At 48.7% G+C, this 26,605-nt stretch overlaps 9 protein-coding genes across 9 annotated transcripts; 5 read left to right on the top strand and 4 right to left on the bottom strand.

The window, feature by feature from the left end:
• Positions 1–92: 92 nt before the first annotated feature.
• On the top strand, positions 93–986 carry PEX2_011890 (endonuclease III domain-containing protein; the record flags this gene model as incomplete). Its single annotated transcript, XM_016738466.1, has 1 exon — positions 93–986. One exon carries the CDS (start codon positions 93–95, stop codon positions 984–986), a length of 894 nt encoding a protein of 297 aa, XP_016603820.1.
• Positions 987–2,191: 1,205 nt separating this feature from the next.
• Positions 2,192–4,266, bottom strand: PEX2_011880 (uncharacterized protein; the record flags this gene model as incomplete). Its single annotated transcript, XM_016738465.1, has 2 exons — positions 2,192–3,900; positions 3,993–4,266. 2 exons carry the CDS (start codon positions 4,264–4,266, stop codon positions 2,192–2,194), a joined length of 1,983 nt encoding a protein of 660 aa, XP_016603819.1.
• Positions 4,267–6,112: 1,846 nt separating this feature from the next.
• On the bottom strand, positions 6,113–10,318 carry PEX2_011870 (ABC transporter, integral membrane type 1; the record flags this gene model as incomplete). The annotated part of the gene is made up of 7 exons (XM_016738464.1): positions 6,113–6,222; positions 6,276–6,523; positions 6,620–7,930; positions 7,986–8,402; positions 8,449–8,884; positions 8,936–10,037; positions 10,091–10,318. 7 exons carry the CDS (start codon positions 10,316–10,318, stop codon positions 6,113–6,115), a joined length of 3,852 nt encoding a protein of 1,283 aa, XP_016603818.1.
• A 1,281-nt stretch (positions 10,319–11,599) lies between these two features.
• Positions 11,600–13,603, top strand: PEX2_011860 (uncharacterized protein; the record flags this gene model as incomplete). Its single annotated transcript, XM_016738463.1, has 2 exons — positions 11,600–11,670; positions 11,788–13,603. 2 exons carry the CDS (start codon positions 11,600–11,602, stop codon positions 13,601–13,603), a joined length of 1,887 nt encoding a protein of 628 aa, XP_016603817.1.
• Positions 13,604–14,417: 814 nt separating this feature from the next.
• On the bottom strand, positions 14,418–16,006 carry PEX2_011850 (uncharacterized protein; the record flags this gene model as incomplete). The annotated part of the gene is made up of 7 exons (XM_016738462.1): positions 14,418–14,737; positions 14,782–14,944; positions 14,997–15,288; positions 15,350–15,372; positions 15,435–15,567; positions 15,630–15,745; positions 15,791–16,006. The coding sequence occupies 7 exons, from the start codon at positions 16,004–16,006 to the stop codon at positions 14,418–14,420; spliced, it is 1,263 nt and encodes a 420-aa protein (XP_016603816.1).
• Positions 16,007–17,130: 1,124 nt separating this feature from the next.
• On the top strand, positions 17,131–18,020 carry PEX2_011840 (uncharacterized protein; the record flags this gene model as incomplete). The annotated part of the gene is made up of 2 exons (XM_016738461.1): positions 17,131–17,378; positions 17,444–18,020. 2 exons carry the CDS (start codon positions 17,131–17,133, stop codon positions 18,018–18,020), a joined length of 825 nt encoding a protein of 274 aa, XP_016603815.1.
• A 1,386-nt stretch (positions 18,021–19,406) lies between these two features.
• On the top strand, positions 19,407–20,016 carry PEX2_011830 (uncharacterized protein; the record flags this gene model as incomplete). Its single annotated transcript, XM_016738460.1, has 2 exons — positions 19,407–19,460; positions 19,567–20,016. 2 exons carry the CDS (start codon positions 19,407–19,409, stop codon positions 20,014–20,016), a joined length of 504 nt encoding a protein of 167 aa, XP_016603814.1.
• Positions 20,017–23,317: 3,301 nt separating this feature from the next.
• Positions 23,318–24,095, top strand: PEX2_011820 (uncharacterized protein; the record flags this gene model as incomplete). Its single annotated transcript, XM_016738459.1, has 2 exons — positions 23,318–23,714; positions 23,827–24,095. 2 exons carry the CDS (start codon positions 23,318–23,320, stop codon positions 24,093–24,095), a joined length of 666 nt encoding a protein of 221 aa, XP_016603813.1.
• Positions 24,096–24,281: 186 nt separating this feature from the next.
• On the bottom strand, positions 24,282–25,911 carry PEX2_011810 (putative MFS transporter; the record flags this gene model as incomplete). The annotated part of the gene is made up of 4 exons (XM_016738458.1): positions 24,282–24,633; positions 24,685–25,329; positions 25,384–25,645; positions 25,707–25,911. 4 exons carry the CDS (start codon positions 25,909–25,911, stop codon positions 24,282–24,284), a joined length of 1,464 nt encoding a protein of 487 aa, XP_016603812.1.
• Positions 25,912–26,605: the final 694 nt, after the last annotated feature.

Raw genomic sequence — 26,605 nt, 5'->3', positions numbered from 1 at the left:
ATGGCATTCAGGGGAGAAGTTTAAATGTTCCCGCCATCAAAAGACACAAGGAAAGAAAGCACGTCCCTCACGCCACCCAGAGAGCAGCTCGCATGGCCCGAATCTTGAAGGCGCAGAAGCCGCGCGCACGAAACTTGGGACTGCCCTACCACGATGTCGCCAAAACAACGGCTACCACTTTGACAGTGAAAATCAAACCTGTGAAGAAAATTACACAATACAAGAGATTTGCTACGAGCTCTCCCTTCCCCGACTACAAACGTCCATCTCCGCAAGAGTGTAAGGAGGCACATCGCATCCTAGTGGCATCTCACGGAGAACGGGACCCCACCGCCACGAATGCGATGAATGCAGATGGATTTGATCGTCCTACCGTCTTCACAGATCCACTGGATGGGCTTGTATACGGCTTATTATGCCAAGCCACCAACGAGCGCAACGCAATTCGACAGGTTCAGGCCATGGTCAAGGAATACGGGTCATGGACCGATTACAACGTCATCAGCGACGGCGGTGAGGCCACCCTTCGAGATGTGCTCTCCTGTGGAGGTCTTCATGTCAGGAAAGCTAAGTTCATCATGTCTATCCTGCACCAAGTGAAAAGCAGACATGGAGTCTACAGCTTGAATCATCTCTGGCCGCTTAACGATGAAGAGGTGATGGAAGAGTTTCTCAGCTACAACGGGGTCGGCCCTAAGACGGCAAGTTGTCTGATTGCTTTGACATTGAAAAGGCAGAGATTCGTTGTGGACACACATATCTATCGCATCACTGGCTTCCTGGGATGGAGGCCCATGCATGCAACACCAGAGGAGGCTCGTGCACATCTCGAAAGGAGGATACCCGATGATTTCAAGTATTCACTTCATCTACTGTTCATCACACATGGACGGGAGTGTCCTGAATGCAAGACTGGGTCCAAGATCACGGGGAGCTGTAATCTTCGGAAGGCGTTTCATGACCTGGTGCCAGATCTAGCAACCTAGCTCCTGAGGCGTTTTGTCATCTTCTTAATTTTTATTTTGCTTAGAGACCCCCTACCATGGGCGTTGTCAATTAGTTCAACATGTTCAAAAGGCGCCATGGCTGACTTTCAACAATCCATCAAAATTTTTCGGACAACATGTGATTAGGGCGAAGGAAGACACGCTCCAAGAATAGACTTACACGTTGCCGATAAAGACAAGACACTTGGTTTTATTGGTAATAGCATCATTACATCAATATGACAAACTGAGAGCTACACTAACGCGTGGTCAAACCATCCCAGTGTCCCACAGAAAACAAATCGTCTTCTAAATCATCTTTGAAGCTGTCTTCGAGTGGTATTCAAGAAACGCTCGTTTCCTAGATCGATGCAGCCGAGATGAATGCGGCCATGCTGGAACTGTTCGCTTTAGCTGAGGTTGTGGAAAGGCTGGTCATACATATAACGTGCTGAAAATTGAATTGGTTCCTGGGAAAAATGTGATGGCAATGGCTGTACAGTGCCAAAACTCTTGGTCACGTTCTTGCGATAAAAATTCTCGTACAATCAGTATGATCTCAATTCCGTTATCTGTCTTGATTCCTCCTGTTCTCGTGTCGATTGCGCCACTCCTACTGTATGAATGGGAGATTCGTGTAATCGGTTTCTCCTCTCTAATTGGGTTGTCAAATAATGAGGTCGTAGGGTTGATCCCGAGTACCAAGAGAATGCAAATGCAGAGAAAGATTTATAATTTCTCAATCTACCAACAGTAAAAGACCGACGAGTAGACAACTTGTATCATCAGGTATTCTATTGGATATTGGTCAAATATGTCTGGGATGAGCTCGAGCCCATCCAGTTTCATCAGGCAATACAACGTTGAACTGGAAAATCCTGAAACTCGGGGTCCCATCCTAACAGATTCCTATAGGATAGGTAACGTAAGGTAAGATAGTAGTCAAAGTTCGTACTGGAAATGGGGTTCCACCCCTGGTATTTATCCCATGCCAAGAAGTCTATACCTAGGTAGGTCGGCCCAACGAGTGTTGGGTTGCAAATTTTAGGATTATGAACTATGAGTAAACCCTGGGCACGATTTGTTACAATTACAATAGGGAATATCCAAAAGGCGTCGAAGAAGACCATACAATTTTCATGCGAAGAAAAATCTGATACTTAGGAACGGATCTAGTGAATGCTGGTGGTAAATTACGCAACCTACTAGGACTTACAAGCCCCACTGAGCTGGGGCTCGCTGTCAGAGACATCATCATATGTCGAACTGTGGTGTCCTGAACTGTGGGTTTGCGTGCCATGGTGTCCCCAGCCGTGGCCGTGTTTCCGCCCGTGGCCCCTGGCAATTCCAGTAGGGGTACTGCTTGGAATTGCACTAGCAGCAGCGCTAGTCGCAGCCGTTGGGATTTCGATCACAGAACTGCTCGACGCGTTCCCAGATCCACTTCCGATCGCGGCGACACCGGCATTTGTAGCTTCGGCTACGACTTCAGTGGTCTGGCTTGGGGCTTCGATGGTGGTTGCACTTGAAGCGACTTCGGTGGTCTGGATTGTGGCCTCGATGGTGGTTGCACTTGAAGCGACTTCGGTGGTCTGGGTTGTGGCTTCGGTGGTGCTTGCACTTGAAGCGACTTCGGTGGTCTGGGTTGTGGCTTCGATGGTGGTTGCACTTGAAGCGGCCTTGGTGACTGCACTCGCACTCTCGCTAACGGCGACCTTTGCGGTCGCACTGGTGGTGACTTTAGTGGCGGCGGTCGTGGAGGAATCAGTTGTACCATCGAGGCCCACGCAGGCAATGCTCATCTTTTTGCCAGTAGCAGAGGACGAGGAGTCATCAATAGGCTGCGAGAGGTCCCAAGTCATGTTGACGTAGGGCCAGCAGATTCTACCATCTGACATAGTAACCATGTCGCCAGCAACGTAAACATCGTCAGCGCTGAAAGCTTCACCAACCTTGGAGCCGGTGGAGTCAACTTGCTGGAAGTAAGTTCCAGCAAAGGAACCACGGCATCCCATGGCAATGAAGTCACAAGTCGGGTTCGAGATCTCCTCCCAGGTGATGAGGGCATTGTTACTTCCGAAGGTGGCAGCGTGAGCATTTGAGCAATCGTTAGATCCTGAGGTCACCCAGTTAACCTGAGCATCTCCATCCTCGGCACCCACCTCAGATGTGGCCTGGGCGCCGACCTTGGTATATTTGTCAGAGAAAAGCGAAATAGCAACATTGCGACCGTTTGTGCGGTTCTGCACGTTCGTGTAGCCAGTTCCCATCCAAGCGTTCTCTGTCACATCAATTGCGCCGCGGGAAACCCAGGCGAAGATATACTTGGTAGTATCGGCAAACCGAGCCAGCGCACTGTAGCTACCAGACATGCCACCCATAGGCTCACCAGACGCACCGTTGGTAGTGTTCTCGTTGGAGATTTTGACTCCATCGTTCGACATTCCTTGCGTCTTCGTATTCAACCAGATCGCGCCCTGATCTTCGGCGCAAATGCCGGCGAAGGGGGCGTCATCGGCTGCTTCGAATGCAATGCCAGTGTTGTGGCTGCAGCCCCATGCACTGCTAGCACCAGCGATTGTCTCCAATGTCCCGCTGGCAGAGACATACTCGACGCTGTCACCGAAATGGCCCGATGCGTCCCCGGTATAATCAGTCACGACAAAGTATGCACCGTAGAGCTCTGCACTCTCGGAGTAGACGAGATCACCATTCATGTCGGGAGAGGCAGAAAGTCCGTCGGACTCGTGCACACCAGGTCCACCCAGCCAAGTCTTCCATGTCTGCTTTCCTGAGGTGTAGCGGTATAGCACAGGGACAGGGGTTCCACTCGGCGGTGCATTGGTGGTGCCAGAAGGCATCGCCTCGTTGGTCAGAAGGGCAAATCCATCATTGTGGGCCACAAGACCCCCAGCTATACTATGCATTAGTGAACCAGCCTTTTGTTTGGTTATGGGAAAGTGGGGAACACGCCTTCCTTTCCACCAGAGACGGTCACAGTTGTACCAGTAGCAGCAAAGGTGGTAGGATCCAGCTGCTGCACATGAACATCTGTGGCACTGGAGTCAAGATAGGCAATGTAGGCTGATTTCCCATCAGGCGACACCGCAAAAGGAGTACGACGGTGGTGAGGATATCCAGTCCAGTAAGCGGCCTTCACGGGGTTAAAGGCGTAGTCGAGTGCCAGCACATCGACATGAGTCTTCAGGTTAGACTGAGAAACAGCAGCGCTGGCGCCCAGCGCCGCAGAAAGCAAAGAAAGAATGAAAGTCCCACGCATGTTGGGTTTGGTCGGTGTAGCTGTCTGTTTGCCATACTTAATGACGGATCGGCGCTCTTTAATACCCCATTTCTTCGGGGAACTTCCTGAAGGCTAATTCGAATGGATAAATCAGGGGTGTCATCCTTATGCCAAGTGGGTAGTGAAAGTGGATTGCTTAGCGCACCCCTGTCTGATTTATAGTAGTTTTGAACGGAACAGGGTCTTCATCCGTGAGACAGTGTTTCAGCCTTTGTCTGAACCTCCTAAACATTAAGACCCGGATATAACGATTAAGATCCAGTGCTTGAATTGATCCGCCATAGAAAAAACGTGGAATCCTATTTACTACTCCGTACAACATACGATAATCATTAATTCACCCTCTCTCCCACGCAAAAGAAAATAGTGGCCAACGGGATTCAATCACGTGTGTTTTAACCCTTTTTAACCAATTAAATGCCTCGTTAGCTAATCACGTAGCTTTTGGCTGATTTCCATCAATTAAAATGCCTCTCCGATCGATCCTAGCCTCCTTGAAAGTGACTCTACAAGAGTAGTCAATTAGTGCGCTTAATATGTTTGATGAAGTAAGAAAAGTAAAAGGCCAGAAGCAGAGCGATATCAGGGGCTTTTTTGGTGCCTGAATTTGTATATAGACCAGAAATATATATTTAATACATGGCAGATCGATTTAACGATTATTACCTGGTTATGACTGTTGAATAATGTACTATAGGAATAGTACACTAAACAGCATGTAGTAACTAGGATTGTGAATCTTTTCACAAGTGTAGGAAATTAAATTGAAAATTGTCTGATCCTCTCAATGCTTGGGGATGAAGCCATTAAACATGGCTTCATCCCCACCCCTGTGAATCCTATCTTCCTTTCTGGCTTGTATACATTTGCGACGAAAAATGTGATGTGGAATCATGAAGAGTCAGTTCAATGAGATGTATCATTATTGAGTACTAGATTCTTTAAGATCCCGTTGACTGAAAGCAGTCTACTCTAGAATATAGGCTTGAAACTCGGAATACTAGAGTTTGTATGGTAGAATATGTGATAGAGGCGTCAAATTGCATCGACGCCGCTAATCTCAATTCCGTAGGAGCTCTGCAAGATTAGGCGCCTGAGAATCATTTGCATGCACGGAATCAATTAGGGTTTAGCGTTGAACTGGAACCAATTGCATGTGTACTTCTACCTCTTTAATTTCGCATTCGTGTTAAGCCGGATCATCCGATATAGACTGTCGGTAACTACGGAGTAGTGCTTACCTTGATGTTTCACTTAATTGCATTTTATACAACACAGCTCACTATTAAAAATTGTTGAAATTCAACCCTTTTCATAATTTCGCACAAGTATCACTTTTCACACCGAAGGAGAGAACGCCACCAAAACTGCCAGTCAAGTATTTTTTTGCGAGAGCGTGATATTCACTTCTCGAGTTTCTTGTACGGAGTAAAGAGAATGTGGATGAGAAGTATTCGGAAATTATACTACGGAGTACACAAAAATGTCCGACTAGTTACTGTGGGGTTTCCCGATTGGGCTCTTGTCCTGACTAGCGGACAACCTCCAAGGGGGTCAGCCCTGGAACCCGAAATTAATTATTAAACAGTGTACAGCAATATTTTATAAATCGTCTACCCCATGAGAAAAAAACCGACCCAGCGTTTGTTGATAGCGAGAGAAAGGAGTAGAACGAAGAGCGTTGGACCCTGTGGAATGGGTTTGATCTAGATGTACTACAACATAGATTTCTACTTCATCTTATAACCTATTTGTATTTTTCTTTGCACAAATCAAACCATATATACTACTCCATCCAGTATATCTAAGCCCTAGTATCCATTTTCTAATCTGACTTCTCCAAGCTCTGTAACCTCACTAACTCAAAATACCTTCCCCCCAGCTCCATCAACTGTTTATGCGTCCCCTGTTCCACAACATTACCTTCATGCAACACTATAATTACAAGTTAGACTCTGCAACAATAAAGTTCAATATATGTTTCTTACCATAAATACAATCGGCTTTCTGCACCGTGCTTATTCGATGCGCAACGGCAACTGTTGTTCGGCCTTGAGCCGCCGCATTCAGAGCATCCTGGACGATCTTTTCAGACTCCGAATCGAGTGCAGAGGTTGCCTCATCTAAAAGGAGGATACGTGGATCACGGAGAAGCGCTCGCGCAATGGCTATTCGTTGTTGCTGCCCGCCAGAGAGCATACCACCCCTCGCCCCTATGAGGGTCGAGAAGCCTTCACTGAGCTGAGCGTTAGTAGGTGTGAATTGGAGTGCAATCAAGAGATATAGAAAGACAAAAGAGAGAAAAAGACACAAAGCTGAAGGGGTAGCTTACGGCAGAGATTGAATGAAGTCATAGATATTGGCATCCTTGCATACTTTGGTGATCTTCTCCTCGGAAACATCGTCGTCGTTGGTTCCCAGGGTAATATTCTCCCTGATGGTTCCTTGATACAGTGTTGGCTCTTGACTGACTAGAGCAAGGTGACTCCTGTAGCTTTGGACATTCAACTTGGAAATGTCTTTCCCATCAACCAATATCTGACCCACTTCAGGATCAAAGAACCGCTCCAGCAAAGCAATGATGGTGCTCTTCCCACAACCACTCGCTCCTACAAGACCGATGTATTGTCCTGGTTGAACACTCAAGCTTAGGCCGTTAACAACCACCCTCTCCGGTCTGTTGGGGTATCGGAAATAGATATTCCGCATCTCCAAGCTACCATCGATTTTGGTTAATAACAGGTCACCAGTTTCTTGGCGGGCATCAATGTTGACAGGTTGGTCCAACAACCTTTTGATGTCCTGGGCCGCCTGGCGGGATTTGCTCATATCTGGCGCAAAGGAAAAAATAGCTCCGGCGCTGAATGCGCCTACCACAATAGCTGCATAGGCGATGAAGAACTGCACCATAGAATAGCCTTCACGAACTATTAAACTTCCTCCATACCAGAAGGCCAGCGCAATGCATAAGAAGTTGGCTGACTGTGAGGCTGCATAAAAGGTTGATGACTTGAGCGTTGAAACGACTGATTTTTGTCTCTGGGCTTCCAATATTTTATGATACTCTTCCTGTACATGGCTTTCGAGATTTAACGATGCAACCGTCTTGATGGCAGAGCTTGCTTCACATGCATAGGTTGCTGAAGCTGCATATACTGCCTTCGACTGTCGAGCTATTTCCCCGAGGATCTTGAGTCGGACGAGACCACAAGAAAGAACAATTGGAATGGTTGCGGTACAAACGAGTCCTAGCTTCCAACCTATCGCAATTGAAATGGCAATTCCAGCAATCAAAGTCGTTGAGACAATGAAGATAGAGCCCAGTGTCACACCACTCATTCCCGCAAGGTTGGTGGCATCCGTGGACAGTGAGGCTGTGAGCGAACCAGCAGAAAACCCAGCTTTGTCGAACATGAAAATATCCTGATAGAGCATTGCTCGGAAAGAACGATCTCTGGCACGATGAATGAGGCGCTCCGAGCAGTAGGCGAAACAGAGACCTGATGCTCCCCAGCCCAGGAATGCAGTACCTCCTAGCATCACATACATCGCACTCCAGAAGTTGACATCCTGACGTAACTTTCCATACATATTAGGAGGTAACGACATTGCCGCAATTGTTTTGCCGTAAAGCACAGCTTGCCTAGGGGAATAGTCAGCATCGAAATTCCGCACGACGCGGGAGAATGGGGTTTTACGTGGGATTTCCAGCCCCTGTGACGATTGAAAAAAGCAGGCCCCAAACCATAGTAAGCGTTTCTTCCTTGTTAAAGTTGGCAACGAACTTTATCAAAGTCCACAAGGAGTATTTACGTTCGCCAAAGTCCGCTTCAGAATCTTTCTTGAGGTCTGTGGCTCCCCGGTACTCTCCCATCTCGCATGTGTACTTTTTGGACTCATTGCCCTCACCTTTCAAGTCGGGAAACTCGGGATCTGCATAGAGAGCCGACTTTGCTTCACTAATGACGATACCCCTTTCGGTTGACATGCGCTGCTTCTCCACTAACTCGTAATACGTTTTTCGTTTCTCAAGTAGGTCGTTGTGGGTTCCTTGCTCAACCACGCGTCCGTGAGACATGACAACAATGTTTTCTGCCGCCATGATAGTGGATAGTCTAAATCATGATTAGTCTTTTCCCTAAGGACTAGTTAAACACATACCGGTGACTTATTGTGATCGTTGTCCGACCTTTGGCAGCAACATCAAGCGCTGCCTGTACCAGCCGCTCCGCCTGGGCATCTAGAGCTGAAGTAGCCTCATCCAGTAGCAAGACCTTCGGATTGCTAATAATAGCCCTTGCAATGGCAATTCGCTGCTTTTGTCCACCCGAAAGCAATGAGCCCCTTTCACCAACACTGGTGTGAAATCCGTCCGGCAACGCAGAAATGAACTCAAAACAGTTGGCTTTCTTTGCTGCATCAAACACAAGGCTTTCTACCACATTGTGAGGAGAATTTTCGTGTTCAGTACCTGTGAGCCCAAATCTAATATTTTCAAATACAGTTGTGGCGAAGAGTGTGGGCTCTTGTGTGACGATCGCTATCTGTCGGCGTAACCATTGCAGATTTAGAGACGTGATGTCGTGGTCATCGAGTACTATTACCCCATCATTAGCACATTTCATCTTTCACACGGGAAAAGGCTCACATATTTCACCACTGATTGGTTCGTAAAACCTTTCAATCAGACCTGCCAACGTGCTTTTCCCACAGCCAGAAGCACCCACAATCGCGGTCGTCTTCCCAGCTGTAAATACAAGATTTACTCCATCTAAAGTCAGTACGTCTGGCCTAGAAGGGTAAACATGGCGAATGTTCTTGAATTCTATCGTCCCAGACACAGCTTGTAGACTGCTTCCTATGGAGGATGATGGATCCAGCGGTGAATGCCTGGACACGGTTGCAAGGATCTTTCCTGTTGCTGCCACGCCAGTTGCGAACGCTTGGAAATTAGGTGCGATGTTACCAAACGTGAACGCTCCAGTCAGCGTAGCAAGAAGAATGGTTATAAGAGCTCCCAGTTCAATATCTCCAACAACAAGATAACGAGATCCTTGCCAGAATGTGAGTCCGTAGGTCAGGAATATAACGCCATTCATGATGGCCATCATGACCGCAAGAGCAATACGACTCTTCAGACCATAAGCCTCTGCCTTAGTGAGAAATTTCTGATACCGATCGGCCAGCCTGTCTTGGATTCCAAATGCAGTAACATGCTTGATTGAACTGATGGCCTCCTCGGCAGCTGTCGATCCGTCTGCATATGCTGACAGAGACATGTGCGTATACTTGACCATAAACGACGAGCATATACTCATGGATCCCGTTTCTGCCACAATTGCAGATATCAGAATCAAAGCCATGCGCCAGCTTTTCACGAAGCTGATGATAAAAGCTGTCCCGAAATTGGAACATGAGTACAGAGTCAGAGAAAGTTTGCCTGTCAAAGAATCTTGGATCAGATTCATATCAGCCGTAATCCTGGTTGTTATTTCTCCAGCTCCAAGGACATCAAAAAATGCTATGTTTTGGCGGAGGATAGCGGCGAGATATCTCTCTCGGAGTCGTTGGGTTATATTCTCTCCTCCTATCATGAATCCGGCTGTCGAGATGTACACTGAAATAAACTGTCCAATGGCGATGTATACATAATACAGGGCAAATCTTGCAACCAGAGATGAGAGGTGAGAGCCAGAAGCCGTTCCGAGGAAGAACTCCTTGAATGCTTGGGCCAATCCACCTAAAAAGAGCTGTATGGCGGGAATTAGGTTAGGGCATTAAATGTCTATGAAGAGCAGCTCACAAACGATATGGGTTGAAGGGCCCCTCCAGTTATAGCTGCTATTGAGCTGATGACCAAGACAAATAGTTCGTACTTTGTTGCACATGAATACAAAAGCCCCAAACGACTCATCTGCGATTCCGAAGTGTCTATTTGGCGCCTGAGAATCTCGTTCTCGTGTTCTTGTAACTTCAAACCGGGCGCCATAGGGGAGGGTGGTTTCGCGCTTGTCGCGCCTTTGTCCAACATTTTGATGATCTCGCTGTCGATTTCACACGTTTGTCGACAGTGAAAACGATTGCCCGTACTCCAGAAGGTTACGACAAGAGGGTGAACAAGATAAAGTATTGTTTCGTTCCTGCTCTTGCTATAGTTGTCTAGCCAATCACAGGCCACCGTTACCGGCCATTCATTAAGACTAACAATGACTCATGTCACACCATCCCAGGGATCTATGTAGTTTATTTTGTCCCATAATATCTCAGAAACTTTCGGGATTAGTAGGAATTACCAATTGTTTTCCCCGGGTTCCCTTTATGGTCCTTCTCTTTTCTCACCTCCTTCGTCTACTTGAGTCCCTCTTGCTTGGGCAGCAAGCTTCTATAGAGGCTACCAGAGTAGTACTATACAGGCATATCCCGCTATCCATGCCATTGTTTCGGTTACAGCATACAGCATACAGGCAAAGCAATATGTGTGGGGCAGAGCTGGCCTGCCAAAACTGTCCCTCGGTCTAATAATGCACACTCCGAATATTCTAACCAGTCACATTTGCTTAATATCTAATTTGGGATCCCCTCTAGTAGTCCCGGATGCGCCGAGGCTCTGAGACATCAAAGCCAATCGAGCCCTGGAGGGATCCATTGACCATCCTTTTAGTCAGCAACACCCTGCAAGGTTCAGGGCCCCATGGCTGCCTGTATCTTCAGGCGAATAAGATGAGTCAGCTGGAGAGACCTCCAGGGCTCCAGAGCTGGAGCCCTGGTCAACCTCGTGGCTGTGTTGATCACCAAAGCATCTTGACACTTGGTTAGTCTTATTGGTCAAATCAATGCAACACATGCGCGATCAGCACATAAGGTTAGGGTTATAAGCACCACGCCAGAGCATTATAAGCACCGTGCCAAGTACCAGCATCGCCCCTTTGAATAGTGTGTTCACTGACTATTGGATGGTCGACAGTGAACAGTGCAACTAACAAAGGCAGCAGCCATGGTAGCTTACGTGGACAGGCAGTTCCTTTAAGGCTCTTTCTATCCTTGTCTTTATGCCTATCCTATCTGCTTGCACCAAGATCATTACATCACAAATCATAGCTAGTCCCCCCGCACATCCGACAGCCGACTCTAAGTCCAGAACTGGGGAAAGACAGCCTGATCTTGCCACTTGGGCTCGCTCAAGAGGTATCGAGACTCAGCCTCGCTCGGCCGTAGCTAGCATCTTCGACCATGGTATACTGCGGGCGCCCTTCGGCAAGTTGCGCGCTATGTCGCACCAGCAAAAGACGAGTGCGTGCTTTGTTCATCACATATGGCTCGTCATATCACCACTGACCAGCCACTACATCTAGTGCGACAAAGCGGTTCCATCCTGCGGACAGTGTATGTCTTGACGTTCCCCGTTCCCATTCTATGAAAGCCCCACAACTCACCTCATCCCCACCACCCCTCAGGCCGTCGGAAGGGCCAGAATTGTCCAGGCTACCACGATGCATCAAGCCTCATCTTCCGCGACGAGACAACCCGGGTCATCGACCGCGCTCGCACTCACAAGATACCACGTGGGAATTTACCCCCTAGCCAAAGGACATCTGCCAAATCGTCACCCGCCTCCTTCAACCTGTCGTTGGGCGTGTTGCGGCCCCCAGCTTCATTGTCCGATGACTCGGCGAACAGGTCCACACAGTACGACAATGACAACGACAACGACCCGAACAACCTAGAAAACTCGAACCGAGAGGATAATGGGAAATGTGGACAGGACAAGAAAGAGAGCGCGGCACACAAATACAAAGACGTCACAGAGAATCTCATCGATAGTATTATGTACGATGATAGCTCAGTTGTGCTCAGTGGGATGGACATGTTCGTAGATGACACTAGCATGTTGTGGGAGCCAACCCAGTTGATGCCCGTATTATTGTCGTCATCCCGTGGCAAATCCCCAACGCTGAGCCTTGACTTGGACGGCCAAATTCTGTCTATGCTGATATCCCCCACGGTGCCATCTCAGAGTCTCGAAGAGCTGGGGATAAACTACTTTATAGCAAACTATGTCATGAAAGACTCTGGGCCGTGCCCCGGCGTCTTCAACTACGCCGAGAACATACTCGCCAGCCCAGCCGGAGACACGGAGCTGGCACGCGTGGCCATCCAGGCAGTAGGCCTCGCCGGGCTAGCCAACATCACAGGCGCCGACAGCGTCATGCGCAAGGCACGCTCCAGCTATGCGGAAGCTATCGAGAGGGTCAATGGGGCGCTAGTGGATCCCCGCGTGGCCGGGAGCGACAGTGTCATCTTCGCTGTAATGGTTCTGGGGCTCTTTGAGAGCATCACCTGCTCGGACGATGAATCTCTGGAGGCGTGGAAGTGCCATATCAACGGTGCCGCCTGCCTTCTGATGCTTCGCGGCACGTCCCAGTTCCGTACGAAGCAGGGCCTGCAGATATTCGGCGAGGCCGTCTCCCACATACTCACACTGTGCTCGAGGTACGACCAACCTATGCCCCCGCGTCTGCGCTACTTGCGCGTCGAGATGGAGCGGAACATTAATGGCAAGAGTCCGTCTTGGATACTAAGTACTGCGCACATCGAGGTTATGAATCTGTACAGCCAAGTGCAACCAGAACAGGAGACACCCTTTCTAGCCGGAGAGTGGGAGACGCTCCTCTCGCACGCCGCCGAGCTGAGTCAGCGACTTGAAAACCTCTTCGCTGAGCTACCTGTGACCTGGCGTTTCAAGACGGTCAATGACCCTATGGCGAATCCACGCCTTGTGTTCCAGGGCAAATACCATATCTACTACAACACGTGGGTAGCCAAGATATGGGACGGGATGCGTGCATGCCGCATCATCTTGAACCAGGTTATCTACTGCCTACTGCTACGCGAGGGACTTGCGTTGGCACCGCAAGAGTTCTCAGACGGCGGCGCCTACACGAGCCTGCTACAGAGGACGTTAGACACGACAACAGAGATGCGCGACGATATTCTCGCGTCGGTGCCTCAGATGCTTGGCTTCATCCAGCACGAAGCCACAACTGGCGCCTCGTATATGGACTGTAGCAGCAGCGCTGACCCGTCACGCTTGATCCCAGCCTCGGGTGCGTACTTTGTCGTCTGGTACTTATACCTTGCCGGGAGCCTGCCGATCAACACGCCAGAGACACGTGAATGGATCGTAGATCGTCTTCGTGCCATTCGCTCTACAACGGGCATTCAGAAAGCAGCGTATCTGGCTGACATGATAGAGAAGGATGTTGGCCATCTTAGCGCCGTGCTGCCAGCGAGCGACTTTCTGCTTCCCCCCTGTTGACATGGTTATGTTCTTAGTTCTTGGTTATATATTGCATGTGTTAAATTTTACATGGGTAGCGGTTTAGATCTTGCGTATACAGCGATATACATCTAGCAGATATCAAGAGATAGGAAGTCAGCGTTCCAATTTTGTACAGATAAAGGACAATTTGCAAATTTTTCAAAATTTGTGATAGACCTGTGTGAAGTTTATGTATATATCTCGGCACGCAACAATGATGAAAACACCCGAGCGTTACGAAGTTGAAATAACCAATTTTGAACTTCCACATAGGCTCTGTTTGGTATCTTTTTGCCTAGCAGGTACTCCACTCCATTGATCTCGTACATAATCTTGATCTATACGGATTTAGGCCAACTACGGAGATCCCGAAAGTGCAAAATTTCGCATCAACCCTTATTTCGAAATTTACTGCCAGTTCTTTTCATCTTGACATCCATTGCGCCATCCAATGTATCACCGAAGAAGTATATTTTGAGCTATTTCATCCAGTTGAAGTGTGTATATTTCAATCGAGATACTGTAGATACGCTGAATTAGATAGGAATCGTAACGAAACTATTCATGGGAAACATCTTAATAGGGGCTAAACTGGAATAGAAGGCGGTGTTTAAAGGGGGTAAAGCCCCGAGTAATACGAGTTTCTTTCGCACAATACATTACATCGTGCAACTTAAATTCTCAACACAAACTTAATTAGCCGATATAGAACAAAGCATCTGCCTTAGACTTAATGCGCAAAATTGCCTCATCTAGCCCCGATAAGGCCCCATGCACCCAATCATATGTTGAGAACTCGTCGCGAGCCCGGCTATACGCGCAGCGGACGGAGCACCCTCTCATGCCACTGAAGGCTCCTAGGCCACAGCCTCGTAGTAAGAAGGAAGTCAACGTTAACCTTCCTGAAGCGCGCCATCAGGTTCTCATCAAAGTTGAAGCCCGGCAGCTGACGCAGCGGGTCGTGCACCTCTTCCAGCGTTGGCGCCTCTACCAGCAAAATACTATCGAAGCGGTACCCATGGGCGTTCGAGGGAGCGTCGGACACGGCAGGAAGGAACGGGTGGGCCTCGATCCGGTGCGCCGCCAATAGCGAGCAGGCCTCCCGGCTAGTAAGCGTCTTGGCGCTGTGAACTACGAGACACTAGGGTAGGGCCACGAGTATCGGCACCATACACCGGAGTGCAGCTTAGCGGCACCGGTCGTTAGAACCGTGTCGAATTTCACGCCAAACAGCTTCTTACCGGCGATGGCGTTGGCGCGGATCGTGTCCAAGAAGGTCTGCGCCAAGACGCTGGCCCAGGCAGCCTCGGCGACCATCAGCATGTTGGTCGACATTGCCTACGCCTCCCTGACAGCTGTCGCATTGGTAAGCTGGCCTTAACACTGACACTGCGAATGTGCTTCTCCGCGAACCCGGGGGCTGCGTTTGGGAGTAATGCTCCGCCACGGGCTGACGCTCGCCAAGCCGGCTCCCGCGGACGCCAGCGAGACGGCCCGCCCCGTACATAACGGTCTGGATCCAGTCGTAAATGAGCTCGAGCTCCACAGAAGCTCGGATCCACAGCAGCTCCATGAGCAGCGTAGGCCCGGGCTTGGCGTACTCGGCCAGCACAGCATAAAACAGGAAATTGATCTGCGTGTCATCATAGACACCATTGAATATTGACGTGATCATGACACAGCTAACGCAATTAGGTGATCACACCCACGCTACGCGGAGGCTGGGCTTGTTAGCGCTCATACTGGCCTCGGGGGCTTTCTGGATGCTATTGATCGTGTGGCTTTAAACGTCATTACGGCCTTCGTCGTCTGTGTTGTCACAGATAACCTCGGCCTTGGGAATGCGGGCTACCGACGGCGAGAGGATGCATTGCGCAAACGGTGCGATATGGTGCTCAACGGACATGAAGACGGTGAGGCAGTTGTACCGCGGTAACTCGGTGTCGACGGCGCACTGGAGCCTGGGTACATGTCCTCGGGAATCATGTACACAAAGTGTGTCATCCGAGGCCGGCCAATATACCTGGTAGTATCATAATATTCCGGGTCGATACTGAGAGCAACGAATCCGGCCTGCACATTGGTGATAGGCAAGACTTGATCGACTTGGTTGTCGTCTAGCTTTAGTGTCGCGAGACACTACGCGCGGCAGTGGTGGTCGAACTGGCGTAGTTTGGCCGCGACCGGAAGTTTTAACACTTCCTCAGTGTCAGCCGCTGCGATGACAGTGACATCAATGCTGTCAGCGGCGGCGACAGCAGTAACAGGCCTAGCTAGGGTGATACTAGGCTCAGGCTTGTGCTTGTGAACAATCACAGGAGCGGTAGCGAGTGCCTCCTTTGCTAGCTGTTTGTTGACTGTGTTGATCAAGTCGGATGTTATTGCTGGCCAGGACTTCATGTGTTTCCAGGTGCGTACTGCCCAACTCATCTGCTGCTTACGGTCCGTGGCTGCCACAGAGGGATGGTGTGATGTGGGCAACTTCCTCATCAATGAATCGCAGTGAGACAACTAGCGGCAGCAGCAGCTCAAGGCTATTGTTGTTTGTACTAGCCCGCGAAGTAGGCGCGTAGATGCCAAAACTTAAGCCAGAAAGATCTGAAGCCAAGTGCCTCAGATGAAGTTTTCGTCAACTCTGAGATATCTCCGGACGCCGTGGTCGTGTAGATCGATGTTTGCTTGAAGTTGTCATCTGCAATGAAGGTGACATCGGTGCCGCCAGTCACAGCCAAGATGAAACGCACAAAACGCTGGAGGACAGCATGACAATCGCCCGGGACGGGGATCGCGTGGGCCGTGACCTCATGGTATGAACACACGGTCGCAGTTTCCACGGTAAATCACTTTGATAAAAGAATATGTGGTGTAAACCGAAACCGAAAGATAGATGATGTTATTGTGTACAATTAAGATATAGAGATACAGACTGCTGATTCTCGGTTCTCTCTAAATAGTATGAAGATGATTTAGATCGAAGTTCCAATCTAATTGTCAAGGCGCTATTTCAAAGTGATGATGGTCCTATCGATAGCCTAACAAGGCAATAAACATGATTGCCGAATATACACCCATGGATGAAACTATACCGAGTAATCATTACATTCTCCAATTGCTATGAGCGGACACTTTCAGAGGTGTGGCCCTGATGCTGACCTCGGAGCATTCTAGCCCTGGAGTAGTAGTAACCACTTGGGCACCTGGACACCGGGACCCAGAAAGATTCCACGATCTACCTAAGTATATAGGTACATTATGTAGCTAAGATTATGACATAATATCAAATCGAAGCCCCTGAATCCATGGATGGATCACTCCAAGGTTGAAGCTTGGAACCCCGAGGATCGCCACACACTAGTCCCATTAAGGTATGCAGTTGTACTTAACCTCCTTAATATGCCTTCATATCACCATAACTCATGAGTCGTGGCTTATTTTATTCTAACTATCTCTAATTACCCCCTCGCCCATCTACCCGTGTGCCGTCAATCGCCGCAATGACTGTATCATATCGCACCGCCATCACCATGGTTCAATTCATCTTTTTTGTGCCCTCCGCTGTCTACGCCATTTGGCTCTGTTTCCGCTATGGCCTGAAAGCCGCAGGCACGTGGCGGTTTATTGCAACGCTTTCTTTGCTGCGTATAGCAGGTAGCATTTCCTACTTTGTCTCCTTAAGAAGTCCAGGTCTTCATGTCATTGTATCCGTTGTTGTCTGTGAGCTTTCAGGCTTGGCACCCCTCATGCTCGTATGCGTTGCCCTCGTTGGCCGGGTGTAAGTACATTCATCCCAAGGAGTTGCCTCTGCCCTGAACTTTGTGCTAATCTACCACCCAATAGGAACAAGACTGCAAAGGTATTCCCTGGAAAGGCCGCAATTGGCATATCTCTACTCTCCTTGCTGGGCCTGATTCTCGGTATTGTCGGGACGGATAGGGCTCTCGAGGACGCCAAAACCACGGACGAGATCCACGTCAACAGCCTCACTAGGGCAGCATTGGCCCTCTTCCTTGTCGGTTTTACTCTGATGCTCGTCAGTTACTTTGCTTTGGTGCAAGACGTACTACGCCATCCCGCGAAGCGAGCCGTCCTTGGAACCGAGGCGTGCATCCTAGCCATCGTGGGACTCGCTGCGCCCTTTGTCTTTATCCGTCTGCTTTATAGCGCCCTTGGTGACTTTACCGGGGCTGAACTGTGGAGCTCCGTTAGTGGTAACGATACTGTCTATCTTATCATGGATGTCCTCATGGAGATTATTGCCATCAGCATCATGTACACGACCGTGTATTTCGCGCCGCTGCCGAAAGACCCCCCTGCGGAGCGCATTACGGACGCCGAGAGGGGTGACACTGATGAGTTGCATGAGTCACGGGAATCTGCGTCGCCTTCTGTGGTTGAACTTGGGAGCAAGAGGTAAAGAGCTCTCAAGGAAGAGAGCCCGAAGTCCAACGAAGCTCAAGTGGTTTGGCGGGGTCTCAGTGAGCGGGGGTACATATATGATAGCAGTTGATAAGCCGGCTAGCTATCTATCAAAGCGCACTTGTAGTTATGTTGGTGTTCTATCTGTTTTCTTTCCATCATTTGTTGCATTTTGTTCACAGAGACTCAAAGAATGTATTTTGAGCACAGACGCACCCAATTGCGTGCATAGCCTACCGATAAAGATTTATTCTGCCTCAAGCTCTGAACTTTCAATCATTTCATATCCGCACATATTCATTCATGTACTGAGTATATGATTACGCAGTCTTTGCTGTCGTGTTCTCGCTTCATTCCGCTGCAGTAGCAGGCTTGCAAGGTGGCTATACCGTATCCGCTTCTCTCGTTGACAATCTATTGTCTATACCGTTCTTGACTCTCTATTGGTCAGACGCTACAATTCTATATTCTGTACGGAGTATAATATAAATTTTAATCCTTAATGAAAAAGGATTTCCGCCATCTAGCTTCAATCTCATCTGTTCAGGGGCTCCACTAGAGAAAACAGCTCCTTACGCTACTGTATTTCGGGCTCCTTCGGTTCTCAAGAGTAGTGCCTCCAAGGGAGACTACAACCTTGAAAGGTTCCAAGGTTGTAATACTGTTTACCTAAACCGGCGGTATTGGGCAGGTGCGCAGGTGGGGACGAATATAGGCGCTACCTAGGTACCTCTGTAGCTACATTCCTAGCACCCAATGAGCGATAACCGCTGCCCCACACTGCCCCTTCTAACCTTGGGTTCCAAGGTTGCGGTGCTGGTCGCCCAAATAGGAAGGTATATGTGACGATCATCACTGCTGCAGGAACATCCCCCCAACCTATACTTCGTACTTCGTAGGTACCTACCTCCAGCGCTACCTAAGTTACCTAAAGTATCATAGGTGCGGGGCTGTATGGCCTCCCGCCGGTGCCGTGGGCGGGTCTGGGTGCCGTATGTATGTTGTAGGTAGATTCCAGTTGTTTATCCACGCTAGACTGGTCCATGTAAGCGCATCACCAAAGGATTTTTCGATGAGGTTTGAGTTATTTTGGGAGTAAACACGGACACATTCCCTCTTGAGGGCCCTGTTGGATTTCGACAAGGCTCTCAATACTCGTTCTAAGGGGGAAATCGGATACTCTGTCACTGTTCAGTCTCACCATGGTGAGCTCCGACGTACACCGATTCGGAAAGCATTGGGAGGAAATACCTTGGAATAGATCTATATAACATGTATGGCTACGCACAGAATCATAAATCATATCAACCATCAATCACTTCACAATTCATAAAGCAACTAGTCTTTCTCAGTTTCCAATCATTCACCTCAACCTCAAATCAAAATGGCGGCTCCAGAAAATATCACCATCGATGATCTCACCGGACGGTGGAGCATGGTACGTAGAATACGCAAGCCGCAGACAGGCTGCCCCAACAAACAAAAAAGCCGACCCTTCACTGCAGAACCTCCAGCTGTCGGACTCCTATGACTCTATTCTCAAGATCCAGGGCGTCAACTGGCTCAGCCGCAAGGTTCTCAACGTGGGTAGCATCACCATGACCATCAAGCAATATATCGACGAGGTCGGCTTGACGCATCTCACCATCGACTCCAAGAGTGGATCGGGCCTGCCAGGCTCCACCGAAAACCGCCTTCTCAACAACGAGACCAGACATGCTACCCACCCACTCTTCGGTAAGATTACCGGCCGCACGGCCTGGGTCAATTTAAACGACCTTTCATCTACATGGCTCGCCAACGGCTGGGAGCAGGGTACCACCAGGGCCATCCTAATGACCACTGAGCACCTCGACATCGATGGCGTTACCTACCAGGCTGGTGGGTTCGAGCAGTTCAACGGTGAGCATCGCTATATCCGCCACATCGAGGTTCTCAAGGGAGGCGAAATTCTCAAGGCCAAGCTGGTCTATGACTATCTGGGACCCCTGTAGGAGTAAGACAAGTGATTACCAGATCGTGTTTAGCGGCATGCAGGGGTAGCGGCGACCGTGTAGGGCGTCTGACAGCTGCACTGGAGTCAGAGTCTTGACTGGATTCTGGAAGGAATCAACAGGGGTTAAGAATGTTCGGCACCCGTCGCATGTTGGGATACTGGATGTGTATGCGCTAGATTGAGTATGTGAACTAGACTGGGACAATGTAATGAATAGAAGAGATTTGATACTCCGAACCACCAGACCTGCTTGGGTTTTGTCTTAAACTCGAGTAGCGTAAAAGGCTCGCGGTAACTAGTGCATTTACAACTCTGGAAGCTAAAGACGGAGTGGGGGTTAAATGGCAGGACACGGGGAAAGAAAAGCTAGGGCTTGATTTAGTAGCTTCAAGAAGACAATAAGTAAATAATTGACAGTGTTAGACTGTGTTTACTTAGATGTATGTAGACTCATGTCACACATACACACGTGAAGGGCTAATCTAGACAAAGCGAATGAACATGGGAAGTAAGGAGAAAAGCACGAACGCATTTCATTGAACGGAGGGCAACAGACAATGCGAGCGCAGGACAGCTTCCTCCGCCTTGCATTTGACTCAGTCATGGCAATTACCGTGGCGTCTGAAGCCCGATCCGACGGCTTAGACCTGCTGGTTGCACAGCTTTTGAAGTGCGAAAGTCTGACTGGCGTGTCCGATCTCGTCGCAGATCGGCCCAGAATTTATATGGCGCCCATGGACCCAGACCCTTTTTCCCTCTGCGACCCAAGCAGCCCCGGCTGCCTTGATTCGCAAACAACCTTCACGTCTCGAAGTTCAACAATGGCATAATTAATATCCTCCCCACTACGGTAACCCGAAGCTTCTTCCTATCGACGGTCGCTCGGTGACTATTACTGCATGCTACGTGGGCCGATCAATATCGACCGACTACAGCCTGCATATAGGCCTGTGCATTTTGCGGACGGTATCCATCCTGCCAGTTAGCGGTAGTCTCGCTCAGGTAGTCCTGCGATCTCCCTGGAACACCGGACCGTCGGCGCGCTTTATGCTTATCTCTAGTTCGGACACGGAGCACGCCCTGTGGGTTCCCATGTCCCACGCCCATCCTCCGAAATATTTCGGGGGACATTCAACGACAACATCGACTGCAACGACGGCCAGGGCGATAGCAACGACTGCCTCGACATGAATATCTCCCTCCCAGTAGTAGCTCCCTTCCAACACTTCTCTACACGGGCGGTAGAAGATCCCGACCTTTCCTGACGATTATCCGGCAATCAGATTCTAGCGCCAGAACTTTGAAGAATGGCTATCGATGACAGCGCTAGCCTTCGAAACGGCATCCTAGGACGGCAACCGATCACTAGCGCACCCGCCAATGGATCCCTCTCATGGATCCCTCCCCGCCGTTCTCTACAACCTCGGTGTGCCCACTCTCCCAAACGCAGCATCTGGTCTTGTTCTGTCCAGTCCAGTCGACGAGAACGCCTCATCTTCGGAAATAAAAGGAACATACATAAGGCGGTTGTCTTCACTGGCATCGAAGCCGCCGTGAGTCCCTGCCTAGATATCAATGCACTGCGGGTATGCCTAGCGCGCCACACGACCTTCGCGGTACTCTGCTGCTCTATCCACGAGCAGTATGTCTAGGTGACGAGTCACGCAGCCTGGGATATATCGAGTATCGTGGCTCGCTGCACCGACTGGCTGGCGGATACACAGCTAGGCTGTATAGTGAATCACCTAAGAATGGGTATGGGTCCGGTACAGCTGACGCGAGACGGGATGACTTGCTTATCGCTTCGAAAGTTGGTGAACATTCACTTATCATGCCTGTTGATTTTCTGGTTTGTTGCTGATCAGTCACCTCTACCGCGCTGGTGGATAAGACAAGGCTTGTGGGAAGGCGCTGCAGTGGGCGCGCTCCTAGACCACGGTTAATAGACCTTAGTGTCTGAGGATGGAGATGATGTGATATATTGATCATAGGATTTGGCTTGACTGAGTGGAGTAGGGAGATATTTGCTGTGCCTTGCCCTAAATTGCGGACCTTTCAAATTTAGACCACGTCGACTCTCTTTGAGAGGAAACCTCGGGAAGTTCAAAACATGTTAGTAAGCAATGGCCTCTCCCGAGGTCTTACGAGATATCTACAACATAACTATGTACTCCGTAGTCCCCTACACGTTGTTCCAGATGACATTCTGCATTTTTAATTGCTTACAAAGTGATTATGATGTACCACATATGGCCATTTAATTGCTATTTATACTTCTATAGGCTACATAATTACTACTAGGTTTCTAGGTGCTAGCTAAAAATGCATACCCGTAATGAATGATAACAAAGGGACTAGCTCTTAAGATTATCTTCCTAGGTTATAGTCCGTAGTGATATATGTATGGCTTTCTTTTTATTTCCCGAATCTACCATTTAACCCATCCCGGTTATCGCCTATAACATAGGTCCTACCTGAGGGTCTTGCAGATCTGATCTCCAGTGGCCACTGAAACATTCTCCAAATGTTTCACCGCAATTCCCTTTCCCGAGAAATGTCTCACCATCTCCCCATCCAAAGCAGCAACACTTACATTTGCCGTGTCCGGGGTAGGCAATGAGGCTATACAACTTCGGTGCGATAACACGGTAAGAGCGATGGGACATGAATCAAGAGACCGCTAATAGGGCCACATCAGAGACGAGACAACAAGATGCTATAAGTAATAGCGATAAACAGTTGAAATCAGCTATTGTCAATCGAGGACTTAAGAGATCAGCCTCACAAATATTGTCAAAGTGCCAGGAGTCACCCCAACAAGAATACGAAGAGTGGGCTGCCCGACCCCACCACGGGCGGGGGGCCTTGGGTTCTTGGAAGTTTTCCGAGGGTCTAGCTGGACACACTATTTTTATATCCTTGCCTGTCTCTTGATTCTTGTTTGTCGAGAAAAAATAGGAAAAAGCGAGGCATCCAATGGTCCCGTTTATCAAAAAGCTCCAAGGTTACATGAGGTGACGTTATGAGCTGAGCCCTTTGTCTCTCTTTCGAGCTATCAGAAACCGCCCCACAAACACTGGGCACACGTATGTGGGAGAGAATTGTTTTCGAATTTTGATTGTTCTACGGAGTACAGAGGACTAACTTAGCTCTAGTGAGACCCGTCATAGTGAGACCTGCTGCAGTGGTATATAACCCAAGTTTGCCCTGAAGTCGGGTTCTTGAGATTACAAGAACACACTTTACAATCTTCACAAAAGCCTGATATCTTCTTTCGCTCTTGCTCGATGTCTTCTAAAATGGATTTTATCCGAGTCATCCCTCTGTTCTCTTTCTTTTTCACTGCCGTCGTCGCATTTCCCCAACAGACTGCCGCGGGTACAACAACCGCACCTCCGACGACGATCACTAAGGCTGCATCGCTCAGCTGCTCGGACGGGGAGACTGCTGTCTACACGAGAGATTGTACAATGGGAACTCCCACATCGTACTGCGCTAGACCGGAGCCCCCAATCCAGTGCTCGGAGGGGTACTTCCCCTCAGTTTGGCACCCAGGTCATTGCATGGAGCAGTCGACATGTTTCCCGCTTGATGCATCCTGGATCACGACCGAGTGTTCGCATGGGGCAATTCCTTGGACAACCTCGACCTTGTATGAAGGTACCTTAGCAGGGGGACAGTCGACTATTATCAGTGGTGAGTCTTCCCTCTTCAATTTTCCTTGTTCAATTTCTCCTTTTAGTCTGTAGCCCACCAGATTATACCCAGCACATAGACAGTGAAGCTAATATACCTGATGCCTCAAAAGCCGTTTCCTGCTCCTGTGCCAGAGATCAATGGTATAGCATGACCATTCTTCCAGGCGCATCCACCGTCGACACTTTCTGCATGCCCTCAAGCTCCTGTCCAGCAGGCATGACAACCTCAGTGTCAACCAATACTTACTGTGCAACTGCACCGGCAAGCGCGTGCTCGAATGTTCCCTTGGAAACCAATTACTGCAAGTGTGAGGATACAACACAGACACCTGTATACCCCGACTCTGTTGGAGCGGCTCCAACCGGATGTAGAGCTTGATCAAAGAGAGAATAGTTCACAATTTAAGGCGGTGTTGGGTTGGTCACACCACGTTGGCTGCCGTGGCGGTTGACGGATAGACCTTGTCTTTCTTCTTTGGTTATCTACCAGAGATCTTTGCTAATGTGGTTTAGCCATTAATTTCTCGCAGCTGGAATGAAATGTATATATCTATCGAAGGATCTCTCAATAAAACCAGCGGAAGTTATCACAGGCAGGCCCGTCCTTGAGATATTCTGTAGGGATATCCCTTGCCTTGATATGAACACCTTGCAATCGGTCCCTTTTCCTATTATCCGCAATCATCCAAAGCCCCAGACAGATTGTCAAGACAATACCAACCCCGCCAAATGAGGCCGTGGTGATTAAGGCAGGAAGGTATTCAGGTGCATCTTGCTTGCGGAAGATGTTCGAGCTGACAACCCCCATCAAGTTGGCCAACGGGACAGCAATACTCGTTAATACCACACGACGCCCTTCATTGGCAGTGTTGTTATTATACCAAGTGTCGAGAAGAACAGAAGGTGCAGAGGTGCCCCTAAATAATCTTGTAAGCTTTCAACTTGTCGTTGAAGGAGGGTGAACTAACCAAGTCATCAGAAATGAAGCAAAATAGGCTACATTTATATCATGCTCAACATCGATAGTCGCATAAATCACGAACCCCACGAATGTGAATAAAAAGCCGAGTGCAATGAATGGGAATCGCCATCTCGTCCAGTCACTGCTGAACGCCAGGATGAGGAGGACTGCAGCGCCTGAGATGTTGGGGGCCACAGTGAATAGGTTGGTTTTCACGGTACTATACCCAAGGCGCTGTATTATCACAGGAAGGAATAGCTGAACTGCCTGCAAGGGAACACCTAGGCAAATTTGAATGCCTAAAATAACCCAACTAGTCCCGTGTTTAAACACTTGAAACGCATCCCGGATGTCGAGCTTTTCATTAACCACAGAAGAACTATCAATTTGCAAACGAAGGTATGCGAGTTCTTTCTCTTCAGGTGTCAGAAAACTTGCCTCTGAGGCCGACCGAGGTAGATACCACAGTGCGAATAGTGCAAAGAGAACAGTTCCTGCACCTTCGATCAAAAAGAGATACCTCCAAGGCGCCAATGGACCCGTGTTGATGCGGAAAATCCCAAATGCCAGCAAGCCCGAGAAGGCAGAGGCAATGGTTTGAGCCGCATAAAAAATGGCGAGCCGGCGAGCTAGCTCACCCCGGCGATAGAAACTGGCGTTGGATTAGAGATGATGCAAGTCCAAAGGCTTGAAGGGGCGGACCTACGTTGTTTGGTAATAGATCACCAACGGAAAGAATGCGCTCTCTGCCATACCCAAAAACCACCTAATGGCGAAGAGACCGCTAAAGTTGAAAACTGTGACCACAAGAATCGTACAAATACCGAAGGCAAGCATCATGCAGGGTAGAACAATGTTCGGTCCATATTTCTTCCCCAAAAGACCGAGGAAGGGTGCAGTTAGGACGTACGGGACGAAAAAGATGCTAAGCAGAAGATTGTACTGATTTCCCTTCAGGGAGAGTGTCTCTATCATTGTAATTTATGTTAGTGCGGCACTCTTCAATCATGAAGGCTAGTGACGGCGTACCTTCAAGGCCAGCTGTCTTAGCATTGCCCAAATTAGACTTGTCCAGGCTGTTGAACAGATACATGATGGCCAACACAGGAAGTAGTCGAAGGTCAAATTTCCATACTAATGCGCGCTCTGCTCGAGGGTCGATGTCAACACTCGCAATAGTGACTGGTACATCTTGTTTTGACGGTAGTTGACTTGATTCGAAGTCGGGAGACATGGTTTCAAGCACAAATGAATGCAACCAAGTAATGATGCAACGATTCTAATTTCAGGATATCTAGTATATCTAAGAGGATTGCCCCGGTATATAACGTCCATAGTTCTATATCCATCTGACACTGAAAGATAACAATTCCTACCAATCTAAGCTTAACTGGGAAGTCTTGGCAGTCTTGGCAGCTCTGGAGATAACCCTGAAGGACACGGCACATTCCCTATCTTAACCGTGACACATGGAAAATACATATAATTGAAGGATAATTAGTGACATTACGTCAATTGAAGTTTCCAGATTTGCTATTGAATATTAAACATATACATATGTAGAATATATGGCCATTTATTCAGACAACCGGCAGTAATGCGCCTGCACCCTTCACTCCCAACTCCGACAGAAAGAGAAAAAAAGGAGTTGCGGAAAATTAAAATGTATAATTTTTTATAGAGCAAACTAGAAGTTAACAGTGATGGCAAGGTACATTTTCAGTTTGCGACCGGCTGGTTTCGCGCAATCTTTCTACGATCACTGTGCTCCGTACATACGCATCCATGGATGTAGTTATGGAGTACAGAGTATTCAAGACCAATCATGACACGACCCTTATCAGAGCCTTGAAGATCAATTGTATCTGGAGTATGCGGTACAAAGTACTTTTAGTCAAGGCAATGACCGTATTTCCCCGGAGAAGGCC

This window comes from Penicillium expansum (genome assembly GCF_000769745.1).
Source record: "Penicillium expansum strain MD-8 chromosome Unknown contig38, whole genome shotgun sequence".
Lineage (NCBI taxonomy): Eukaryota > Fungi > Ascomycota > Eurotiomycetes > Eurotiales > Aspergillaceae > Penicillium > Penicillium expansum.
Note: the sequence above shows the minus strand (reverse complement) of the source record. Positions and strands in the feature narration are given on the sequence as shown.